Source organism: Dysidea avara, chromosome 12, assembly GCF_963678975.1.
Source record: "Dysidea avara chromosome 12, odDysAvar1.4, whole genome shotgun sequence".
NCBI classification, from domain to species: Eukaryota; Metazoa; Porifera; class Demospongiae; order Dictyoceratida; family Dysideidae; genus Dysidea; species Dysidea avara.
The window spans coordinates 11,698,541-11,717,870 of NC_089283.1; the positions used below are offsets into that span (position 1 = coordinate 11,698,541).

The 19,330-nt window shown below is 37.9% G+C and overlaps 2 protein-coding genes across 4 annotated transcripts; one reads left to right on the forward strand and one right to left on the reverse strand.

Moving 5' to 3' along the window:
- Positions 1-5,655: 5,655 nt before the first annotated feature.
- LOC136241149 (DCN1-like protein 1) lies at positions 5,656-15,915 on the reverse strand. Of its 3 annotated transcripts, XM_066032321.1 has the most exons (9): positions 15,473-15,591; positions 15,298-15,421; positions 14,599-14,629; positions 14,327-14,540; positions 6,692-6,860; positions 6,215-6,345; positions 6,078-6,160; positions 5,935-6,031; positions 5,656-5,878 (listed from the first exon to the last, which is right to left on the reverse strand). In XM_066032321.1, the coding sequence occupies exons 3-9, from the start codon at positions 14,599-14,601 to the stop codon at positions 5,802-5,804; spliced, it is 774 nt and encodes a 257-aa protein (XP_065888393.1). In that variant the 5' UTR covers positions 14,602-14,629; positions 15,298-15,421; positions 15,473-15,591; the 3' UTR covers positions 5,656-5,801. The 3 variants fall into 3 exon arrangements, with proteins under 3 accessions (XP_065888393.1, XP_065888394.1, XP_065888392.1); XM_066032322.1 differs by lacking the exons at positions 15,298-15,421; positions 15,473-15,591 and adding an exon at positions 15,774-15,915; XM_066032320.1 differs by lacking the exon at positions 15,298-15,421 and having other exon boundaries at positions 15,473-15,602.
- LOC136241147 (uncharacterized) lies at positions 15,591-19,307 on the forward strand. The gene is made up of 6 exons (XM_066032317.1): positions 15,591-15,933; positions 16,180-17,464; positions 17,714-17,882; positions 17,933-18,067; positions 18,240-18,398; positions 18,930-19,307. Exons 1-6 carry the CDS (start codon positions 15,817-15,819, stop codon positions 19,141-19,143), a joined length of 2,079 nt encoding a protein of 692 aa, XP_065888389.1. The 5' UTR covers positions 15,591-15,816; the 3' UTR covers positions 19,144-19,307.
- Positions 19,308-19,330: the final 23 nt, after the last annotated feature.

The following is a 19,330-nucleotide window of genomic DNA, read 5'->3' on the forward strand; positions in this document are numbered from 1 at the left end:
GTCATGTGTATATACATGTGTTAGGATCACTTTACCTCATATCCATACATACTTGAACATAAGTGTAATAATTATGTCTCTTAATCTACTTTGTAGAGAGTATAGACATCCCTTACTGACAGGGATTCTCACTACAGTAGCCATTATAATGTAGTAGCGTATCTAGCAGTGAACATGGGATATACCATTACATGGTAACTGCATTAACGCTGTAAACTGGAAGGTACAACTACAGTGATCAGTAAACGGAACATGTAATAGTTATAGGTAGCTGGTCAGCAAATAAGGCTACATGCATTACATTCACAAACATGGGATGTATATAAACAGGTGTACAGGAGTCCATAAGTACCACAACATTAATTTTGTGACACTTATACGGCCCAAGTAAAATATTTTATAATTTGCTCAATTTTATTATTTCAACATGCGATTGTGCACTGTATGGGTTGTCTGGTTAATATTCTGCTCATGATATCTGATAACTGTAGCAGGTATGCTAATGGCACTTTAGTTTCAAAATGTGAGATTACTTCTCCTTTTATTTTAAAAGATACCATACTTGTGTCCTAAATGTGGTCAAATCCAAAAGCACATTTGTAATGTAGCACATTTTTAATATGGCTATTGCCACTCATCAGACTTCCTACTATCACTCAACAAGGATATTCTGTCATACAGTACTTACAGGTATCTTATGCTCTACACTGTTAATATGGGTGTTGTGCTAGCACCTTTTAGGGGTACTCAGTTGCATGTTTAAATATAGCACCCTGGGTGCTACGTAAAGGTGTTATGGGTACACCCATAGAGTGTTAGGCAGCACTGCTAAGGAGCTATGGGAGCACTCCAAAGGTGCTATGGGTACACCCCTAAAGGGGTTAGATGTACAGTTATAGGGTGTTATAATAACACTAGGGGCACTTGTCTATTAATTTCCAAAGCTTTGTGTGAGTGGAGCTCTTTTCATTTTGGCCTGCATGTTATGCATGGTTAATTGGGAAACACATATAACCTGTGAAATACAGTAATCAAACAAGAATACAGATAGGCTTACTTGCTTCTCTCTATACACTTTATGTAAGTAGCAATTTGTACTTATAACGTAACCACCAAAAAAATTTTTTAATTGTGGGATTTTATTCACAGAATGACACCCTGGATGTTCTCACCACACCCCATCAGAGTTAAAGTGCAGCACTTAATATACTATCTAATCAAAAACAGCCAAGCTGTAAAAAAAGGAGTGCGGCCCTTGAAAAGGCTATGGTGAAAAAAGAGTGAAATCCAAGGTGGCGGCCAAGAAATGACTGTGATGGTAGGTTAATGGTAAAAGTTTTAATAACGACAATTCAGGTGAATTTTGTGCCAATTGTGTTTTTGATTAGATTTTACTTCTTTTTGTATTTGTATACCCCAAAGCTGGCCTATGGCCAGCTTTGGGGCTTTTTAACCTATATATTTTTCTTTACCACAGGAAAAAGAAAAAGATGAAGCAGATTTTATAAATACTTTAACTCATTCTGATTTTATCAGTAAATGTACAAATTATATATATAATGCATATATCAAGAGATCATAATATAAAAAGAGAGCATATATTTATTACATGTCAATTAATCCCCACAGGATAATTTTGCAGCTGACCTCTCTACTGGGTGACTTGAAATGTAGCTGAACTCTCTACAGGGTGATCTGCTTGTATGTAGATGAAATCTTTACAGGATTCTCTCTACAGGGTGACTTGACTCTAGCTGAACTCTCTGCAGGGTTATCTGTTTGTAGTTGAATTCTCTACAGGGTGATTTGTTTGCAACTGAACTCTCTACAAGGTAACTTCTTCTAGCTGATCTGTCTACAGGGTGACTTGTTTCTTGCTGGTCTCTCTACAGGGCGATTTGTTTGTAGCTGAATTCTCTACAGGGTGATGTGTTTGCAGCTGAACTCTCTACATGGTGGTTGCTTTGTAGCTGAACTCTCTAAAAGGTGACTTCTTCTAGCTGAACTCTCTACAGCGTGATCTTTTCATAGCTGAACTCTCTACAGCGTGATCTTTTCATAGCTGAACTCTCTACAGGATGATTTGTTTGCAGCTGAACTCTCTACATGATGATTTCTTTGTAGCTGAACTCTCTACAGGGTGATTTGTTTGTAGCTGAAATCTCTACAAGGTAACTTCTTCTAGCTGATCTTTCTACAGGGCGATTTGTTTGTAGCTGAGTTCTCTACAAGGTGTTTGTTTGCAGCTGAATTCTCTACATGGTGGTTTCTTTATAGCTGAACTCTCTACAAGGTGACTTCTTCTAGCTGATCTCTCTACAGGGTGATTTGTTTGTAGCTGAACTCTCTACAGGTGATTTGTTTGTAGCTGAACTCTCTACAAGGTGATACTTCTAGGTGATCTCTCTACAGGATGACTTGTTTCTAACTGAACTCTCAACAGGGTGATCTCTTCATAGCTGAACTTTCTACTGGGTGATTTGTTTGCAGCTGAACTCTCTACATGGGAGTTTCATTGTAGCTGAACTCTCTACAATGTGACTTCTTCTAGCTGAACTCTCTACAGGGTGACTTGTTTCTAGCTGATCTCTCTACAGGGTGACTTGTTTCTAGCTGAACTCTCTACAGGTGATTTGTTTGCAGCTGAACTCTCTGCATGGTGGTTTCTTTGTAGCTGAACTCTCTACAAGGTAACTTCTTCTAGCTGATCTTTCTACAGGGTGATTTGTTTGTAGCTGAATTCTCTACAGGGTGATTTATTTGCAGCTGAACTCTCTACAAGGTGACTTCTTCTAGCTGAACTCTCTACAGAGTGATAGGTTTTTTTGCAGCTGAATTCTCTACATGGTGGTTTCTTTGTAACTGAACTCTCTACAGGGTGATTTGTTTGTAGCTGAACTCTCTACAGGGTGAACGGTTCGTAGCTGAACTCCCTACAAGGTAACTTCTTCTAGCTGATCTTTCTACAGGGCGATTTGTTCGTAGCTGAGTTCTCTACAGGGTGATCTGTTTGCAGCTGAACTCTCTACAAGGTGACTTCTTCTAGCTGAACTCTCTACATGGTGATTTGTTTGTAGCTGAACTCTCTACAGGGTGATCTGTTCGTAGCTGAACTCCCTACAAGGTAACTTCTTATAGCTGATCTTTCTACAGGGCGATTTGTTCGTAGCTGAGTTCTCTACAGGGTGATTTGTTTGCAGCTGAACTCTCTACATGGTAGCTTCTTTGTAGCTGAACTCTCTTCAATGTGACTTCTTCTAGCTGAACTCTCTACAGGGTGACTTGTTTCTAGCTGATCTCTCTACAGGGTGACTTGTTTCTAGCTGAACTCTCTACAGGGGATTTGTTTGCAGCTGAACTCTGTACATGGTGGTTTCTTTATAGCTGAACTCTCTACAAGGTAACTTCTTATAGCTGATCTTTCTACAGGGCGATTTGTTCGTAGCTGAGTTCTCTACAGGGTGATTTGTTTGCAGCTGAACTCTCTACATGGTAGCTTCTTTGTAGCTGAACTCTCTTCAATGTGACTTCTTCTAGCTGAACTCTCTACAGGGTGACTTGTTTCTAGCTGATCTTTCTACAGGGTGATTTGTTTGTAGCTGAATTCTCTACAGGGTGATTTATTTGCAGCTGAACTCTCTACAAGGTGACTTCTTCTAGCTGAACTCTCTACAGAGTGATAGGTTTTTTTGCAGCTGAATTCTCTACATGGTGGTTTCTTTGTAACTGAACTCTCTACAGGGTGATTTGTTTGTAGCTGAACTCTCTACAGGGTGAACGGTTCGTAGCTGAACTCCCTACAAGGTAACTTCTTCTAGCTGATCTTTCTACAGGGCGATTTGTTCGTAGCTGAGTTCTCTACAGGGTGATCTGTTTGCAGCTGAACTCTCTACAAGGTGACTTCTTCTAGCTGAACTCTCTACATGGTGATTTGTTTGTAGCTGAACTCTCTACAGGGTGATCTGTTCGTAGCTGAACTCCCTACAAGGTAACTTCTTATAGCTGATCTTTCTACAGGGCGATTTGTTCGTAGCTGAGTTCTCTACAGGGTGATTTGTTTGCAGCTGAACTCTCTACATGGTAGCTTCTTTGTAGCTGAACTCTCTTCAATGTGACTTCTTCTAGCTGAACTCTCTACAGGGTGACTTGTTTCTAGCTGATCTCTCTACAGGGTGACTTGTTTCTAGCTGAACTCTCTACAGGGGATTTGTTTGCAGCTGAACTCTGTACATGGTGGTTTCTTTATAGCTGAACTCTCTACAAGGTGACTTCTTCTAGCTGATCTCTCTGCAGGCCGATTTGTTTGTAGCTGAACTCTCTACAGGTGATTTGTTTGTAGCTGAACTTTCTACAAGGTGATACTTCTAGCTGATCTCTCTACAGGATGACTTGTTTCTAACTGAATTCTCAACAGGGTGATCTGTTCATAGCTGAACTTTCTACTGGGTGATTTGTTTGCAGCTTAACTCTCTACATGGTGATTTCTTTGTAGCTGAACTCTCTACAAGGTAACTTCTTCTAGCTGATCTTTTTACAGGGCATGTTTGTTTGTAGCTTAGTTCTCTACAGGGTGATTTGTTTGCAGCTGAACTCTCTACATGATGGTTTCTTTGTAGCTGAACTCTCTACAAGGTGATTTCTTCTAGCTGATACAGGGTGACTTGTTTCTAGCTACAGGGTGACTTGCATGTAACTGAATTGTCTATCAGATTAACTGTTGGTAGCTGAATTCCGTACAGAATATCCTACAATGTAATATAATTCTGTAATGGAGTAAGTTATAAACGTAGCTGAATGCTCTATTAGGGTGACTGTTCTATTAGAGTATCTCGATCTAGCATTTGCTACACGTAGTTGCCTTTCGAATCATAACTCAGTGGTTTGTAATCCGATTCTTCTGTACTACTGCAAGGACGTTCTATGATGATTATTCCAGCTACACACTGATTTTCAGCTCATTGCTCTAAGCGGTTTGCCTGATAGACACGAAAACTAATAGTATTTTTATTCATAAAAATCGATCGCGTAATTTTGACACAGGTCGGGTTTTGTGTCATATCTCCGTGGTCTTTATCCCGATTCCTTTCAAACCACAAAAAGGCACTCCTACGATGGTTGCTCCATCTACATAGCAATTTTCAACTGATTCCTCAAAGGAGTTTACCCTGTAGGCGTGACAGACCTTCGACCTTATTTTACGCAAATAATCGGTCATAACTCCGTGAATGTTCATCGGATTCCTACCAAAGTTGGTACAGATCCGCCTTAATGAGCCCTTTAAGTGTGCCAAATTTCAGCCCGATCCGAGCACGCATTCGTGTTTTATGGCGGATTTTGCGAAGTGTGCGAAATGAAGAAGTAGAATAAGAAAAAAACGAAGAAATTAAAACGAAATTTTGTTCGCTCGTATCTCGGAAATGGCTGGAGCGATTTTCTTCATATTTGGTGTGTAGACTCCCCTTGCTGGCCGGCACCTCTCTAGCAAATTTGGTTCCAATCGGATAAGGGATCACAGAGCTACATAGGTGTGAAAATTGCGTTTTCTTTCTTCCTGTTAATATACTCACGGGTGGCACGCCGGCTTCTTGGGCCGCACGACACACTACCGTGTGTCTTGATTTATTATGAACTCTTGCTATAATCAACTGTACTATATTTGTTTCAAAAGATGTATCAATATTTTAAACCATACCCTATAATATGTATAAGTACAGCACAGATATATTGTGTATGTATACAGTTTGTTTACTGTAATATCAAAGAAAAATATTCAAAATTTAACAACCTATGGTCTAAGTGTTTCACACTGTGGTATGCTTCGAGACTAACTTTGGTCTAGCGTACTCTACAAAGTCATCTATTAAAACTGGCCATGCACCTGTTAAAAAGTGTATGAATACACTTGACTTATATGATACAATTATTAGTAATCACCTTCTTCATCGTAATTGCTCATTGTTTCATCTATCGTATTTGAAAATTCCAACAAGAGATTCCATGTGTCTTTGGGGATTGATCTTTTATGGTGTTCCTGTACCATGTAATTCTACAACAATTACACAATTACCACAAATTACCTGCAAAAAGCTACACCATAAATCCAAAAACTTGAATCGACCTCGTAAAACAATGTTCCAATATGCAATGGCCATATCAAGTTCTGTTGGAAAGAATCTGCTAGAAACACACACTGTAGGTAGATACATGTACTTACCTAAACTCTTTTGTCCTGGATTTTTTGCAAAATTAAATGTAAATAAATAAAAGTCCTTGAAACTTGCTGAATCCTGAACTTCTTTGTCTAAAGTCTCACACTTTCTTCTCAATTTCTCCATGTTGTCACAACTAAGGATAAATGACGTAATAATACAAATACAGAAATATATATTACACACATCAAGCATTTGAATATGGTCAAAATTTTTGTTAAGTAGTATACTCCCTACCATCTTAGTCCAAACTTCATCAAGGACATACATCAGTGTGTAAATGTGATATACTATCTCTAAGAAATATCTCAAGTTAATCTGAACACCTTCATAGGTGCATAAGAGTTCAAAGATACTATAGCAGTAACCCATGAAAGCTCATCCTTCAAGCTTAACATCACTCATAGTATTGTAATTATCAAAGTACTCAACAGATAAAACAGTAGCTTAAATATTATCATTGCTACATGATTATGATATACCCCAGTTCTGTCATTCCGCCAACAAATTCTGCTCGAGTGAATTCACACTGCGTGGCTGCCTTGAACTTCCATGCCAATATCAGCACAGTTGAGCTGGTAGGGTCTAACCCAGCTTCTTCACAAAATCTGCTGATACCTGTAGCTAACATTTTGTCTTCATCAACAGAATCTAAAAAGAGAAATTGGGTCATGATGATGTCAAAGCCACTTAAAGGATTGATGTAATCAACCACATACACCTGTACGACAGTGAAAAACTGCAATCATACAAATCATATTACTCTGTACATTCACAATTATTTACTAGGTTATGAGTGATATACAATAACTGTGCCACATAACAGAAACCAAATGGAACCAGAATAACTAACACTGATCACCGAATGATTTCAAAAATGCTATTGTATTACAAGAAATAATGTCTTTCTTATGTTCTCATGACTGGTGTAGGACACAAGGAGAGGAAGTAATATGTACAAGCTTAACTTTCATTGCATGCTTCTTGTTATGAATCAGTTAACTGTAAATATATTATGGCAGTATACAGCTACTTCAGCATGCAAAAATAAGTCTATACACATGTTGCTCTCTCAGTCAGATGTCAGACAGACCCCAGAAAATATACTATACATAACATATTAATTTCTACAGTGGAACCTCTCCATTATGGACATTTTAGGACCCAGAATTTTTGGCTACTTTTTGCTGTAATATAAAGGTTTTCCTCTTTCAGATGTAAAAATGTATTAACCAGACCTGTTGGGACCAAAATTTTTGTCCTTATTATGGAGGTTTTTATTGTGTCCTTAATTTGGGGAGTTTGTTAAGAGAGCCCAGGTCCAGTCACAGATTTTTTCTCCTTTCTCCACCTTTACAAACACACTTTCTGTAACAACTTTAAACAGGCTGTAGGACCAGGTGTCCTACAGACCTTCAGCACTTGTGCTGTAAAGACTTAATAAAAATTTAAAAAAGGAGAGGTTTCACTGTATATAACTGTCACTAAGACTAGGGAAGTGAGACAGTGATCTTACACTGTATACTTTCACAAAAAGATATCCTACAAATTGCAAGCATAGTCAGACCCACATGTCACTGAACAGTAAACATTTCTTTAATAAGGTCAACAAACTAGGTCTTCTTACACTAATCATGCAGTTCTGTACAAGTGAACACCCAGAGGGTTCTGTAGTGCAATACTGGCATCTGTGATTTTGAGTGTAACTGATTAGCTAACCCCACAAGGTATTTATAAGTTCCTGTTATATAAGCTAACAAAGGAAATTAGTTCCAGCAGCTAGGTACACATATTCTTATAACACCAATGTCAGAAATATGATGCTGCCAAGGGATTTCTAGTATACTGTAGTAGTGCTTACATACTGATTTTAATTGATGACAGAAATTCTGTATACAGTATGATTTCTCTATACAGTATTCGGCTATGGCTTATCCACCCTCCTGAGGGTCCTCTTAAACTTCAATGACTTGCAAATAGCTTGTTTAGCGTCCCCTGACTAGGTGAAGGTGTACCTTCCATGGAGGGTTGGGGTAGAGATGATGAAGCGTGCGTGTGTGCACACGCACACATGTGTTTGGACACACATACAGGCATCTAACCCCAAATTCCCCTTGCCTTGCAAGGTAGAAAGGGACATCAACTTTATTTCCTCTGAGAGACTCGGTATAGCCTCTTGTTATTGGAGGAGTTACACTAGATCCCTACAACCCATAGGTACTGTCAGTGTTTGTACTGTCAGTGTTTCATGTGTGACTAATGTCATATCTCTATGTTGTGCACACATACAGGTGTATGTGTGTGAGTGTCATGTAGGATCACTTTACCTCATATAGTAAGTAGTACATGCAGTTGTCAGCTTCATACATACTTGAACATAAGTGTAATAATTATGTCTCTTAATCTACTTAGTAGAGAGTATAGATAGACATCCCTTACTGACAGGGATTCCCACTACAGTAGCCAATATATTGTACTAGTGTGTCTAGCAGTGAACATGGGATATACCATTACATGGTAACTGCATTACCACTGTAAACTGGAAGGTACAACTACAGTGATCAGTAAATGGAACACGTAATAGTTACAGGTAGTTGGTCAGCAAATAAGGTTACATGCAGTACATTCACAAACATGGGATGTATAGGTGTACAGGAGCCCATAAGTACCACAACATTTGTGACATTTACGCTACACTGTGTACCTATATTCTTCATCAACAATGAATCTACTTTGCACACGTGCATACTCATTGGTACACACGTGCAATTCTTCAAGTAAACTACAATGAAAATCTTTATAATTTCACTCAATTTCAACATTTGTACTGTATGGATTGTCTGGGCTGCTCATGATATCTGGTAACTGTAGCAGGTAAGCTAATAGAACTTCAGTTTCAAAATGTGAGATTACTTCTCCTTTTAGATACCATATTTGTGGCTTAATAGTCCTAAATATGGTCAAATCCAAAAGCACATTTGTAATGTAGCACACTTTTAATATGGCTATCACCACTCATCGGACTTCCTGCTATCACTCAACAAGGATATTCTGTTATACAGTACATGTACAGACATCTTATACTCTATCTTTTAAAAACCATGGAATCAGGGCATGTCTATTCCACAGACATATGAGATGGTTTAGTCTAACTTCAGAAAATTATTAAATCATATTAATTTATTTCTGACAAATGATACCATGAAACAAGACTAATCACTATCCACAATGGACCAAGTAACCACATAAAAATTGTTATGGTCTAGACCATGGCAGCACTTAGGTATTGTAAATCACAAGACTATGTGGTTATGACAGTTGTTGCTATGTCAACCAGTAGCTGGCTGAAGTTATTCAATGTGCCTTGTTCATGATTGTAATTTCTTCTTAAGTATAAAGGGCAACTTTACAGTAAAAGCTGTATACAAATGTTCATGTGCCATCATCTCCATGCATGGTATACCGTATAACAACAAATATTGGTGAAACTAATATTTGGCGATTTGCTATAAAATTGCAGTTGACGAAAATTTAATTAGGTAAAATGCTTTCAATGAAAAATTGGCGGTGTACGCGAGTGGTGTAAGGACAAAGTGTGTGCATGTTGTTACAGTAGTGTACAAACCCTTTTGTGTTGAAATGTTAAGGATTCAGTCACTGCATGCATCTAGTCGCTTTCATAATTGAACCAGCCCAACCGGGTTTGGATGTGACCTGCTTAAAGAATATCTGGGTCCTGCTGCAGCCCAATTTGTTTCATGGAGCATGTCCACTTATCAGGATTATTATGCTGCCTGTAGCCGTTTATCAATGGCTTTGCACGAATTCACATCTGTTGCTATCTTCAAGCTTACATGGAGCCATGCCCACTAATCAAGTGTACAAGTTCTAGTCTAGTCCGTAAACCACACCCATCTGCATGCGTGGAACCACGCAAATTTACCAATAAGGTAGTATCCACGAATTGGTTTGTTGAAACCTGTTTCAACAATTGCTATCAAAAGCTTGGACACAAGGTATGAAAATACAGGTTTTTGCAATTGAATTCGTCCCGTTTGCAATTAAGTTTGTCAGTTTTGCAATAGAATTTGTCCCATTTGCAATTGAATTCGTTGGTTTTGCAATAGAATTTGTTGCGTTTGCATTACAATTCGCCATAAACAAAACGGCTCCAAGAAACCAACCGTTCATTAAGAGGTGAATTATTTACGCCATCACGGGAGAGTTACACTTGAGACACTAGAAGGTAATTGGAGCTGGTAGTACAAGAAGCTGATAGCTGTCTGAATTAGCATGCTCGCGAGTGACCACACCCATCACGAATATTGTAGTAGAGTTTGAAATGTTGCTGGATAGGCTGTAGAGGAAGAATCATTGCCTTATAAAGAGTTGTTTACTACTGTTGTACTTGAACAAATTCTTGTAGCAGCTGCTACACCATGTTTTCGTGTTTTCTCCAGATGCCATTCTTGTTACGGACGAATTTAACTGCAAAAGCGAACTGCAAAAGTGACGAATTCAATTGCAAACGGGATGAATTCAGTTGCAAAAGCGACGAATTCAATTGCAAACGGGACTAATTCAATTGCAAAAGCGACGAACTCAATTGCAAACGGGACGAATTTAATTGCAAAGTCGCCGAATTCACTTGCAAAAACCTGTAATATAGACGAAATTTAAATTTGGCGGTTTAGTGACGAATCGCCATTTTACCAAATTTAGTTCACTGCCAAATTTAATTGATATGCAGAATGTGATCAATTGTCAGTACTAGAATTTCAGCCTGTATATGGCACACTTTTAATATCATGATCTTACCACCCATAAAGAACACATGGGATCATTAGATGCACTAGCAAGAGCTTATGAGCCGCCGGAGGTGGCGAAGGAGCATGAAACTCGGTTCCATCACAATCCAAATTACATCATGTTTTTGGAATAAATTGCTACGAGTGTCGCGCACAATTAGTATACGGCGTCGACTAATGTGATTTTACTTTCCTTATATGGAAACTAATCGCTAATGAATTCGGATTTTGATGGTACCCGGCAGGCAGAGTAAGTTTCATGCTCCTTCGCCGCCTTCGGCGGCTCATAAGTTCCTGGTACTAGGAAGATACACTTTGGCGAAAGTAGTAGTCTGTAACACACAATTAACTATAGGCTGTACATGTACTGTTGGGAAACAGTGCTCGAGGAGGTTGGACATGTTCTACAGTAAGTGCCACCTAAATAATATTACCCTTGGTATTTCACTAGTCACAATACAAAATTGAGATGTTTAGATTATGCCTCATATAAGCTTCAGGGTGCTACTGCTCACTGGACTGGACTGGACTGGACTGGACTGGACTGGACTACTGGACTGGACTACTGGACTGGAACACCAAACAGGACTACTGGACAGACATTTATTTATATATATTTTTTACACATGTTATGGTTGGAATTATTGAGTCTCACTAGCTAAGAGCCTTCAGAGAACCTGCAGCATGTAAATAATGAAAATACGCAGAATAGTGAAATACACAAAACTGACTTCTAGGGATTCACTACTTATTATACCCCTTATCATCGTGCTGCAGGGAAAGTGATAGCAGTAAAAATCAATTACCAATGATATCCTCGACCAAAATATCTATAGCAATGCAGATCATCTTAGACACAAGCCATCTGTCCTATCATAGGTTAAATTCCTTCCTAATATACAAAATCTTTACACAATTGACGATATGCGTACCGTAAATTTTCTAATAAACACATGATATTTTAACATGTCACAATGGTGACTGAATGTATTGTGGTCTATGGTGGAAAAGTGTAAATCACTTCATTACTTCTACAGTAGACCAGCTACAGATGATTCTTCAATAGCAACAAATTCCTCTAACTTGAAAATAATGCATTACAATTGAAAAGCTGCACCCGTAGCTCTAGTGGTGAGTTATTGTCTGAGCAGCATTCGCTGCCCTTACTTTTGTATGGGATTCGCGAGAATCAGTCACCACTGAGACTCAGCGCCGCACAACCTTAATTTATCATTTTTCTTTTAGTATGCAAATCGTCTATTGTAGCTGCCACCATACATGTACTAACTGGCCTACAATATGTGACGGAATTTATTAGAATTTCATTGTATAAGCTTGCCACTTCTCCAAGTTAACTATCACTATCACATTCCCTGCAGCATAACAGTAAGTAGTATATAAGTGCCATAGAGCACAATAAATAGTTGTAAAATTACTAGAACTCAGCTTTCGCTTATTCCACTCCTCATATTCAGCTGTCCTCTCACAAATGATGTAACATTACTGCATATTACTCATTTACTTCTAAAATAGTATATCACATACAGCTGTACGTAACGCATTGCCATGCATACATGCACCTGTATAGCTTCCTGTACTACATACTATACAATATAGGTAGCAACATAAATAACTAGTAACTATAATACATAGTCACTGAGTAATTTTTACCTACCATTTCAATGCAGTGAATCATAACACATAACGTTTATGTTACTCAACCTGTGAGTAATACCAATGTCATTACAAGGAGTGTAATTAGTTAAAAAGCCACATGCTGTGCCTATTGCTTCATAACAAAGTAAGCGTCTGTTGTAAAAGTGGTTAATGAGCCTTTTTGAAGTGCAGGTAGCTCACCGAACAAGGATACATGGTCTAAGCTAATGGAGTTTGGTAAAGTCTGTTTATACTGCATGTGAGCTGACTATCGTGTGGGGTTTGGGTTAATTAATAGTAGCTATGGCAATTAATCAAGTAAATGCAGTGACTTGAGAAAAGCCTATTTAATCAGTGGCATGGCTATTATTGAGATCAAGGCAGGTACATTGGTAAAAAATAGGAAAATGAGCTTGTGTGAAAATAATTTATTGCAAACAACATACTCTTAATAGAGCAGTCACAATACCCTTGACTCTAAAGGAGCAGTCAGGTGGCCTAGACTAAGCTACACTCTTGCTATTCAGGTATCTTAATAGAGCACACATGGACTGATATATACATGTAATTCAAGTGCCTTAGAACATTTTTACATTGAAGCTAAGCTCATGAAGCATTTTTCAGATACACTGAACAGCAAGTACTACAATTATCAAAGTGTCTATAATTCTTTGAAAGGGTTGCACAATGTACTGTATACGTATCTCTTCGTATATTTAAATTCAGTGCACATAGTTTGAAGTGACATGGACAAAGGATAATTCAAAAATGTATGCATGTACTATGATTTGCCAGAGTAGAATTAAAGTGCCTGTGTAGTGTTCCTCAGGGGTTTTCCCTGCCTCGTCAGTTTTCACAGCACTTCAACAGATGATCAACATGCAGGTTCTTCATAGACCACAACACATACTGTATGTACTGTATGAGGCATGGCCATGGGTCAGCCATCTAGTGGTTAATACCGGTTATATGATTACTTCTGATGAATGGATCCCCATAATCAAACTATTTAAAACATTCATTGTCTACTGGCTGATCTCTGCATATATAAATTGCATACAAGCGCAAACTAAACAAGTTGATAAAGTGCTTCTAAAACAATGCGCACATTTAATACCAAGCTCAACCATAGCTATGTAAGTAGTTTTTAGCATTGCACAAATTAATTGTATGTTCACAGTATTTTATAATTCATAACTGCAAAAAAAAAATTGTACTCAGAGCAAAGCATACTTGTCCAGAAGTTTAACTGTCCACATTACTCACACACACACTAGCAGAAAACATTTCGCTGACAACAGGCATACATGCTATTGCAGTCGCATTTCCAAGCCAATTCAGGAAACCAGGTACACACCACATTCAAATCCTAGACTGGGTGCACCCCAATATTTAATGTAAACATGTATCACCAGTTTTACTAATTATCTGATGCAATACTTAATTAAAATTTCAGCATAAATCTTACTATTGGTCACCAAGTGTGGGTTCTGTTTTAATACTACTCTAGAAGGCATATATACAGTGTGCATACTTGTTTGCAAAGTGTGGACAGCATGGCTAGTCATCAATCAATAAGTTGCTGGAATAGAAGCTAATTCCCTTAATATTACTAAATGGCTGCATGTATATCTATAGTACAACTTGACTTACCCCGATATTTATTGAAGAGTGTATCTAGTCTACTTCTATCCACTTTTACTTTAGGCTCCACATAATATCTGATGGGATCATTAAAATAACTGTCAGTTGCTATTTCAATCTTCCAGTCATGCTGGCTCAAGCAAAATATTGCACTGTTTTCGTCTGTATTAGTGATAGCAATGAATTGTCGGACCTTAGACTTCTGAGATTGTTTTAATTTATGCTAGATACATGCAAACAACATAGTGTACCAGCATATAAATCACATTGCTCTTACATACCATTGTGTTATTCACTTTGCAAAGTATTTACCTACATGTGTGAAATAATAACACATATAGAAGTTTCCAATGGTGTACATTAAATATACAATTTTGACTCAAGTGCAAATTAATGTCATTAATAAAATCTCTGATCATGGATATGATTTTACCTTATTTAAATGCCATGTGAGTTTGAAAAGCAATGTGGTTACCAGAATAAATTTGTGTGTGTACAATAGTGTTGCGTGAGCATGGACTGACGCCTAGTTAGTAAACCACAAGCGCTTGCTAATATTTATTCAAGTAACAATACCTAATATTTTATTGCATAAAGAAACATGACTTACAGTATCAGTGAAATTACCACAGTACTATTCCCAAAAAATATACATGATTGACAAGCCATCGATTGACTGGTCCCAATTGTCACATCAATGCTTGGGGAATTTGCCACTCTCACACAATAGGAGAAAAAGCAGTCTGGATGTGAGACTAAAAAGAGACTGCAAATGACTGTATGTCTAGTTTCATATGCTCTTATATTGCACTATAATATATGCATTACTATCACCTGGGTTTGAATATTTTTGGATCTAATGCCCGTATACTTTACCAGTACAGAGCGTTGTAAATGATTCCAGGGTATGTGTGAAATTATTAATTATAAGTGCTCTAATTAAAGAACATACATAATGGGGGACTTTCCCTGAAACATACCTCTTCACTCTTGACAGTGAAGACAAATTACAAGGAATTTAAACCTTGATACAAATACAGGCGGCAAAATTACTTTTGATAAAACGGTTAGGTGTACTTTCTCCGGATATTAGACAAATGTAAACTAGAAAATATGGAGTAACCACAATACACATGAAGATACTATACAACTTACAACCGTCGCTTGAGGTGGCGACAACCGAAGGCTACAGACTAACGGAAAACCCTGTGCGTGACTCGGCACACTTAAAGTATGACGCCTCACTAAATGTTATTAATTATTCTAATTTAAAGCGCCACGTTGGACCTCTATGGTTGTACCGAACCTCAAGCGTAAAAGTTTAGTTGTTGTTGTGCTGCATCTAATGGGAGGGTACTGCAATGGAACAGACCACACATATGACCATAGATGGTTCTACGATATGACCAAGGAAGGGGGCGCTAGAAGGGAACACGATTGAAAATATTAGCATTACGCGTCTGTTATCCAGAAGTCGTTGGGGGCTATGCCACAGGGAGATGTCGGCGGACAATCCTTATCATGCCATTAATGAAAAAGTTGTTTCCCTGAAAGCGGTGCACAAGGAACACAATTTAGAGCTAAATACTGACTGTTATTATCCCGGATGTCTACTAGTAAGTATTCTATTTAATGCAACCCACAATTAACACACGTGGAGCACCATAGAATTTGCAAAGAGAGGTATAAGTACTTATACTGTGGTATCGTTTGTTATGATCTCTGTATATACCTACTGTAGTTTTTCCTTAATACCTGACATATCATACTAGAGAAAATAGATGGATGCATGTAGATACAAAATCACATGTATATGTCCATAGCTATAAATACACAGTTAATTATGGTGTGCTGTCTTGCAGTGTGTTGTTGATGAAAAGAATATTAGTCAGCGACAGGAGAAGCTTAAAAAGTTTCTAGAGAGCTTCGGCAGCAGTGGCGATCCTTCTTATAACCAGCATGGCTTACAAACTCTTATGAACATATGGCAACTTACACAGTCTGTTATGTATCAAGCAACTGTACCTGAAGATAACAAATTTGCAGTTGAATTTTTCATTGACTCTGGCTTAGTAGAATGTTTATTAAGAATATTAAGCTACAAGGATGTTAAGTTCTTTCAGGCAAACTATAATATTCATCTGCCATTTCGTTGCATAGAAATATTAGATGCCCTTACAGAAAGTAACTCTCCTGTGCGTAAGACAGGTATCACTCGTCTTCTACATTGTCCAGATGTGATGGTTCTGTATGACCTACTCAAGGGTAGTCATAGTTGGTTGGAGGCTGCTTATAGTATTGTTATTTTTGGGAATATAGCTCAAAGTGTTGAGGGATTTATGTGGATTTTTGATCGGACTGAAATCTGGACTAACTATATTCCATATTTATGGGATACATTTGATATTTTCTATAAGAATTACATTCAATATTCTGACCATCGAATGTACTACCATCAGTATGTTCTATCACATGATTATTTTAATCGATATGACCAGAGCACCAATATGAGCTTACAGGAGATTGCTGGGAAAGTGCACAAACATGCTTTGAAAGGTTTTATTGCGTATCTACAGAGCCCTAACCACACAACTGAGTCACTTAAAAGCTTTATAGAGTTGCTACTCAATTGTGGATTCATCAAACATTTCAGTGGATTTGCTTCTGGGGTTATTGCATCAGAGTATGTTGAAGGGGGCCCCATTGAAGTCATGATTACAGTGGAAAAGCTTTGTAGCGTCAAGTTAGGCCGAGATGCTGTACTACAGCAGCACAAAGGATGCAGTGAAGAAAAACGTGGTCCTTCCTCTCTTGTTTACTTCAATAGCAATGCTGGTGAATCAAAGCAAACTGTCCTGTCCTGTTTGTTAACACATGCTGTGGTGAATCATCCTAAAGCTGGCTCTGACCTTGCTATCAAGGCTCTCTTTCATCTTCTGGGGGACCCTGATTGCTGTGATACTGTTATCAAAATGGCTGGTCCTGAGTTGTTTGATATTGCCCACTGCACTACGATGAAAATTTTTAAAGGAGATGAAAGGTCTGCTGAAGACAGCAGGATTCATGTACAGCGGCCACTCCTAGAGTATATTCTGAAGTTCGGAGGAATTAAATACAAGACTAAAAGTGGTGAAACAGTTGCTGAATGTAAGTGCTATTAAAATATAGGAACATTATTCCAATGAAAAGTACTGGCGTATCTGAACCCATTGACACAGTTAATCAATTAATGTGTCATTATCTCTTATTGCTGTGATCCCACATTTGTGTTGTCTAATGTCTTGCATGAATGTATATACATGTATAAAAGAAATTGTTTGTTCAATTGACTTGCATGGTATATAAAGCATTTACCATTTAAATGTGCCTACATATAAGATTATTTCATGTTTATAGCTAAGAGTCCTGAATACCAAGGCCAAGTGACTGAGACTTCAGAAGATCAGAAAGTGGAACCTAAACCTTTAGAACCTCGGACATCTTTTGTGCTTGAAGCTAAAGAAATGTGCCGCAAAGCTGTCAGGGAAAAGAACCTTACTTTAGAAGAGAAAAATGTTAAGCTAAAGTACATTTGTAAGGTTTATGTACTGGAATGTGACTATGTATGTACTGTAGGGAAGTTGAGGTTACGATAGGAAAGGGGAACCAAAAGTTTAAACTTGGAAGGTTTGAGTTAGCTGCTGATCTTTACACACAAGGGATCAACAAGTGTCCACTTTGTGCTAAAAAGAAACTGATCATACTCTACAGGTTTGTTGGTTGGATGCTGTAACTGGTGCTTGTTTGTTTGTGTGTGTATACTTGTGTACTTATACATATGCTGTTTCATGACACTGTTTTTCTTTGGCTGATTATGTAAAACATAGAGTTGCAGTTATGCTGTAATTTCACACCACACATTAAAATGTATTTTACTCTCTAGCAAACGTGCAGAGTGCTACTTGAGACTGCACAAAGCAGACAAAACAATAACTGATGCAAATAGGGCAGTAGCTATGAATTCTTTAAGTACAATCTCAAGATGGAGGAGACAAGAAGCAACTCAAGCAATTGAACCATATTTTCAATTTTTGGATCTTAGGTGAGAATAGTTTACTTTGGTGAGTTCATCGTTATAAACTGACTTATACATGGACTTGAAACAGACTCTTAACTAGGCATAGATCGTGATTTTCAAGTAGGTGGCTACTATAGTTCCTGATGCTGTCCAACTGTAGCATACAGTGGATTCATAGACTTAGAAATCAATCAGCTTTTTTGTGTGCTATTCGCTAGGATATTTGGTGGCTGATATTCTTACATGCATGTAGCTAGCCTTAGTACACCGATAGTCTAAAATCTTGAGCCACCTGTGGGACCTAAAATATTGGCCTTAATAGTGATGTGGTATTATTAGTGAAGTCACAAAGTACAACCTGTCAATGTTTGGGACCTACGTCATAAAAGTGACCACTATAACAAAATGAGATCAGAGGTGATTGCTAAGTTAGGTTTTACTGTAATTGTGTAGTGCAAATTTATCACTAAAATTGTTGATATAACAGCCTACCATTAAATACTTATTTATTACTTAAATCATTTCAATTATGACATTAATGTATACTGCATTCAGACTTATTAAAGATCGTGAAGTTGATGATGTGACACTGCCACCTGCTAAGAACATCATGGAGATGGGAGATTTCTTCATAGAAACTGCAGGGTTTCCTTCTCAGGCTAGAAAAAATCATGGCCGCAGAGACAACAATGCTGCAGATGCCTCCTTCCATGGACAAACTTTTGAAGAAGCTTTTGGATTTTCACCTCCAACTATTCCTGAATGTTGAATTAGTCCTTTGCTTTTGAAACTTTTATAACTAGTCGCTAGTTGTTTGTTTGAATTTAATTTTGTATGCACTACTTTGAAGTCCCACCTAATTAGGAACCTTTGTTCACATGCAGTAAAGTTGTGTGTTCTATTAGAGTTATTGAGTTGTGAGTGGAGCAGTCATATCATAGCAATAAACTCCAATT

Coding starts and splice junctions, on each gene's coding strand:
- LOC136241149 (XM_066032322.1), bottom strand. Junction 6,161..6,214: donor TCCAGGACAAAAGAGTTTAG/GTAAGTACATGT, acceptor TCTTTCCAACAG/AACTTGATATGGCCATTGCA. Junction 5,879..5,934: donor GAGCAATTACGATGAAGAAG/GTGATTACTAAT, acceptor ACTTTTTAACAG/GTGCATGGCCAGTTTTAATA.
- LOC136241147 (XM_066032317.1), top strand. CDS start 15,817: ATGTCGGCGGACAATCCTTATCATGCCATTAATGAAAAAGTTGTTTCC. Junction 17,883..17,932: donor GAGAAAAATGTTAAGCTAAA/GTACATTTGTAA, acceptor TATGTACTGTAG/GGAAGTTGAGGTTACGATAG. Junction 18,068..18,239: donor AAACTGATCATACTCTACAG/GTTTGTTGGTTG, acceptor TTTACTCTCTAG/CAAACGTGCAGAGTGCTACT.